Below are 5582 nucleotides of genomic sequence, written 5' to 3' on the forward strand. Positions count from 1 at the left end.
CCTCCCACCCCGACCCCCAACACCCCACCCGCACCACCCCAGCTACGACGGCGCTGCCCCGGCCGCCCACTGGTGGTGCGCCGAGTCCAACTCGCGCGCAGACCTGCTCGCCGGCTTCCGCGCGGCGCCCGCGCGCCTGACGCGCGCCTACAACGGGGAACAGGTGAGCCGGTTGCTCGGCTTGGCTCTGACCGCGACAGCGGCGGCGACGCTTTGGTGTATCTTGCACCACCTTTGCTTTGCTATGGGCCTTCTGTCATTTGAAAAGGCGAGATGGGCCAGCTAACATGACCATGTATGCAAACAAGCACAGATGCACGCGGGCGCACATATACACACACACGCGCGCGCACACACAACACACACACACACATGCACGCACGCACACACACATATCCTACGCAGGTGTCCGTGCCGATCGTCCCAAACGCCAACCTGTCGGGCAACTGCCGCATACTGGCTGTGTGGTGCGAAGTTTTCAAGGCCGATTTTGGGCATGTGGTCCTTGGTGCACCTGCCAAGACCACGGCGGGCAGTGCTGCAGTCACTGCATCGCCCACTGATGTCACTCGTGCTGGCGGTAATCCCACTATGAAGATGACGTCGGTGCTGCCAGCCGGACCTACATACTGCCGCGAGCTTCTCAGCGGCTCTCTTCAAATCGTGTGGCCGAAGGTGGGGGACATATGCTATTATGCGGCCTAGTTGGCAACAACCCCGCCCGGCTTCACCATTTGCGAAAAGAGTGGGGCAAGGCGAGTGGGATGAGGCGCGTGCCAACCGCCACCCAATGGCTTTTCAGGCACCTCACCGCGTGTGCAAACAACCTGTGGCTCCCGCAAAACCCAACGAAACATACAAACCAACCACAATCCGAACTTGCAAACACCATTGCGCTTGCAGAGCGTCGCGGGGTCCAAGACAATCAACGCCACGCTCATTGCGTCCGGCCTGCCGCCCCGCAGCTGGATGGCGTTTGGATTCGCAGACCCCGCCAAGAAGAGGAGCGCTATGATCGGGTCCGACGTCGTCGTTGCAGGTGGGCTTGTGTGCTTTTGAGCAGCCCAACGCGCCTGTGATGCGGCCGGAAATGGGTCAGACTACAAAGCCACTGGTGTCTGGCGGTTTGCTGGTCGGCCTGACTGACCACTGCTGCCTGCCCCTCAACCGGCCACCGGCAGCCTGCGCAGTTTCTCGCTTTTTTATGGCCGTTTTATCGGGCCTGCTCCCTTCCTGAAACTTTATTATGACCGTGGCCGCCTGGCTGTGTGCAATCACATGCGTGCCGTCTTACACGCTGCTTTTGCGCTCCATGCCTCCAAAAACGTTTGTGCTCTCTCCATCGCCGCTCGCTACCCTTTTCCAGGGATCCTCCCCTCAGGCGAGCCGTTTGCCGTCGATTACTACCTTGGATCCCATGAACAGTGCAACTACGCGTCCGGCGCCAACAAGGGCGTGTGCCCCGACGCGGGGCTGCTCGGCGTCCCCCCGGGGTCCCCAGCGGCCAACAATGTCAAGCTGCTGGCGGCGAAGAAGGAGGGCGGCGTCATATCCGTCACGTTCTCTCGCCCGGCAGCGGCGAGCGACAGGTGGGCGCGTGGCGCGGGCAGACAGTGGGTCGAGGGAGCCGCGGGCCTGGCGAATCCAGTGACCCAGAACTGTGCTGTTTTTAATGCATGCAGGTCTGGGCTCGTGGCCTGGCAACTTTGCATCTCACAGCTGGCCCCTTCTCGACTGTCAGATGGCTGACGATCGCAGGGCTGCTTCAGCACCAAAAAAATCCTGCCTTCCTTGAACTCATTTTGGTGCCGATCACCCCGTTTGACCAGGTTTGACCGGGACTGGCCCACCGGCCCCTCGCCTGCGTTTGTGGTGTTTGCGACGGGCCCCTTGGCGGAGGGGTCCACTGTGGCACAGCCTGCGGTGCTGTACCACGGCCCCGTAAACCACAGCCCAGAGGTCCCTGTAAGCCTCCAATTCAGCTTTGGCACGCCCTCCACCTGCACCAAGCCGCTGACCGCGGCCCCAACCAGCGCCAGTGCTGGCACCGGCCTGCTGCCAGCGCCGGAAGGGGCGAGGCAGCCGGTGGCGACCCTGTCAGGTGCGCGTCCTCTGCCGCTGCGGGGTTACTACTGCGTCCCGTTTGAGTGCAGCACATGGGAAGCAGATAGCCTGCAGGGAATCCACTGCGGGTATGAAAATACGTGCTGCAAAGCCGTTCTGCAGCACCCCTCTCAACACCCCGCAGGTGTAGTGCGCAACCCGCGAGACGCCCACCCCCTGGCAACCACAACGCACCCAGCTACCGAACGCCGCACCTGGTGGCCAACCAGTCTCATAGGCCGCCATGGGCGCCGACTGTTGCCTCCCACGCACCCACCTCGCGCACCTGCCGCCGCCGCCCCTCCCGCAGGCGTGACCGCGTTTGACGTGACCATCGGCACCAACCTCAACTACCCCAACCCGCCGGGCTGGGGCCTCAGCTACTGGATCAACGGCCGCGAGAGCCCTGTGCTGCGTGTGCTGCGGGGCACCACCTACACCTTCAAGATCAAGGCGAGTGCTGCTGGGCAGGGCCTCCCCTGAGCATTTGCAGTTTGCTGCTGCGTCTGTCGCATGGGGATCCCGAGCAAACCAACGCGCGGACTGCCTGGCCTTCCTGGGGTGCATTCAAAGTGCGCCACAAGCCACGCGCCACAGGCAGCGAATGACAGCAGGAGTGGCATGCCGGCCTGATTGGAAACTGTCCTGTCAAGGCCCCCCCCTTTTATCTGATGATTGCGCAAATATACTGACTAGACGCGAGCACTCAAGTGTCACCATCAGCGCGACTCAACGCGCGCGCGCGGGCCTCCAACACGTCCCACACTTGCAGGCGGGCGAGACCCACCCGTTGTACCTGACAAGCTCGTCCATCGGCGGCAACGCCAATGCGACCGAGGTGGTCTACGCCGGCGGCGAGGCCGCCCACGGCACGGCCTCCAAGCCATACCTATTGAAGTGGACGCCCGACGCGAAGACGCCGACCGTCATATACTATGGCTGTTACGAGCACCAAAAGCTCGGGTGGCGCATTGAGGTGTCTGACCCGCCCGGGGCAAAGGCCAAATCAGGTGAGAAAGTTATCCCATGCGCGGCGGCGTGGGCGGGGGCCACGGCTGCAGGCGGGGAGGGGCGGGGGGCACGGGTGCGGGTGAGCCGCCTCTTGCTGATGGGCGTGTGAAGGGGGCGTTAATATAGGGTAGATAGGGTGGGTGGTTGTTTGCAAGGCTGAACACTTTGGATCCCGCTTTCATGCATGCAAGGGGAGTCTGCGAGGGGCGGGGCCCACCTGTCTGTGTGGATTTGCCCAATCGTCCATCTGTGCGGAACCGCCAACTCACTCTGCCAGCGCCACGCTCCCACCACGGCCACCGCGCAGGCGCCCCCGCCACCAGCAGCGCTCAGGGTGGCCGGAAGCTGCTGGGTGCAGCTGCGGTCGCGGCGGCGGCTGCGGCAGGGCTCGTTCGTTAGGCGGCCATCAGGAGTGCTTTTGGGCAGCCTCAGGCCTGGAGCCCCGCTTAGTGGAAGATGGACCGCGGGATGGCTGTGCGCTTGGTTGGGCCAGCCATGCCGCAATGTGGCTACGATGAGCCTTGCATTATTGCAGCCGGCGATGGTACTTGTGGTACTCATTCTTCCTTGACCAGTTTCGATAGGTATGCGAGTCTCAGATGGTGGTGACTCAGACCTGCATTTGCCGGGCATGGTCAAAGCCCACCAGCCCAAAGCAATCCACGAAGTCAGGGCGGACCGTTTTTGATGCTGCTGGGTGCTGTTGATGCAATTTCAAGAGAAAAGATTGAGGTTTTTCCATGCCATCATACCATGCGGCTGCCCACGAATATCAGCAGCAAACCCTTTGCTTGGCCTTGTTTGTTACTTGTATAGTAAACAGTCCGCCCGTGAATGGCAAGGAAATTGGAGGTGATTCACCAACAGCAAATTGCGCAAAGCGGCACGTGGGTGCGCGCTGCAAACACCTGTTTCCATATACATCCAGCCAAGCAAACGCTAGGCTGCCAGCGCATGACTGCCCTGGCCTTTGGGGCGTGTGCGGGCGGGGTGCGTGCTGCTTCTGCAAAGCTCTCAAAACAAGCCAGCGTGTGTGCAGGTAACTGAGCGTGTGCCCGCACGACACATGAGCCCCTCGCTCCTCTTGCTGAACTGTTTGCACATGCATTATAGAATACTGCAGGAGTCAACCGTTTTGCGGCCATCGGCATCAACATGATGAGATGACAAATGCATGACCGCCGGCAGCAGTGCAGCTGCAGGGCCGCTAGACTGCACACGGCCGACGGCTCATTAGCCAGATGTCGGCCCCGGCGACAAGCAGGGGGGCGGAGGTACAGCGATCACGGCGCCAAACCCATGCTGACCAAGTGTCGAGTCAAAACAGCAACAACCGCGTACGGCAGCATATGCCCTTGCTGCACAGCCCGGCTTCTTCAGCTGGGTCCATTCAGTCCAGTGAACGAGTCAAGATAGTGCAGGGCCAAAGGATATCACGGATCTGGCATCACGCAGGCAGGTAAAAAAAGAGTTGTTGCAGTGCACACGCAACCGCAACCGCAGCCACAAGTGAGCCACACCTGCAATCGGTGCCAGGGCGCCAAGCGCAGGGCAGTGCGCATGCGAGCCTTGTCACTGCGAATTCTTGGCGGCTGTGGTGCAAGTCCGCTCGCTGCGTTGAAAAGTGATTGCTGCACACCTGCTTCAAAGGATCCAAACCCTTCCAAGCATGGCTGCGCGCACACTCGCGGCGATCGCATGGGTAGAATATGCGCATGGGCAAGGTGGTGCTGTTTGGCTCGGACAGGTCTAGCACTTTGGTGCCATGTGTGACACACGCGCTGCCAAGGTTTCATTATTTCAACGGAGTTATAAACCCTCATGAACATGATGGGTGCTATGCCGCGGGGGATGTACGGTAGCAGCCGTGCAAAACAGCAGCACATTGCGATGATGAGGTACATCCAATCCCATGATGCTGGCGGTCCTCATTACCGGTAGCAGCTGCGAGCACAAAATGCGTTCGTTGCGTGATTTTGGTCCCACTGTACAGCGTGCCTCTAGTGACAGAGTGCCACTGACAAAACGGAGCTGGCAGCTACTGTTCGCTGGGTGGTCGGTGCCCAGTGGGTGGGTCGCACCTTTCTGGCGTCTTAAGGGGCGTTCACGGATGGTGGGGCATATTAAAATATATTCGCACGACCCCTTGCGTGATTAACTCGCACCGCGCCCTCAAAGATGCCTCCAACTGCGCGCGCCGCCGCCACTGTCGTGGCACTGTCCATTTTGTTTGTGTTGACCACGCTGCAGGGTGCCGCTGCTGCCGCCGCCGCGGCACCGGCTTTCGCCTTTGCAGGCTTCACAGGAAAGCTCTCCAGCTTGGCGCACGATGTGAGTGGCCCCGTGGGGTGGCCACCTTGCACCGAGCCCCCAGTGCCTGCAGATTGCCTGGCCCCCGCCCCGCATCAAATCCCACCACCATCACCGCCATCATCTCCATCATCCGCCCCCCCCCCCCCCCCCCCCCC

At 61.3% G+C, this 5582-nt stretch overlaps 2 protein-coding genes across 2 annotated transcripts in view; both read left to right on the forward strand.

Annotated features, from left to right (window-relative positions):
• Positions 1-2586, forward strand: part of MNEG_2372 (hypothetical protein) — a gene marked incomplete at both ends in the record, with an annotated part of 5907 nt that extends 3321 nt beyond the window's left edge. The window contains 6 exons of the mRNA XM_014049147.1: positions 43-163; positions 406-675; positions 904-1039; positions 1367-1589; positions 1830-2101; positions 2414-2586. Of these exons, the coding sequence (XP_013904601.1) occupies positions 43-163; positions 406-675; positions 904-1039; positions 1367-1589; positions 1830-2101; positions 2414-2586 (1195 nt within the window). The remainder of the gene's footprint in view (positions 1-42; positions 164-405; positions 676-903; positions 1040-1366; positions 1590-1829; positions 2102-2413) is intronic.
• A 2706-nt stretch (positions 2587-5292) lies between these two features.
• Positions 5293-5582, forward strand: part of MNEG_2373 (hypothetical protein) — a gene marked incomplete at both ends in the record, with an annotated part of 6931 nt that continues 6641 nt past the window's right edge. Inside the window, one exon of the mRNA XM_014049148.1 lies at positions 5293-5445. Within this exon, the coding sequence (XP_013904602.1) occupies positions 5293-5445 (153 nt within the window). The remainder of the gene's footprint in view (positions 5446-5582) is intronic.

This window comes from Monoraphidium neglectum (assembly GCF_000611645.1).
Source record: "Monoraphidium neglectum strain SAG 48.87 unplaced genomic scaffold scaffold00267, whole genome shotgun sequence".
In the NCBI taxonomy this organism is placed as follows: Eukaryota; Viridiplantae; Chlorophyta; class Chlorophyceae; order Sphaeropleales; family Selenastraceae; genus Monoraphidium; species Monoraphidium neglectum.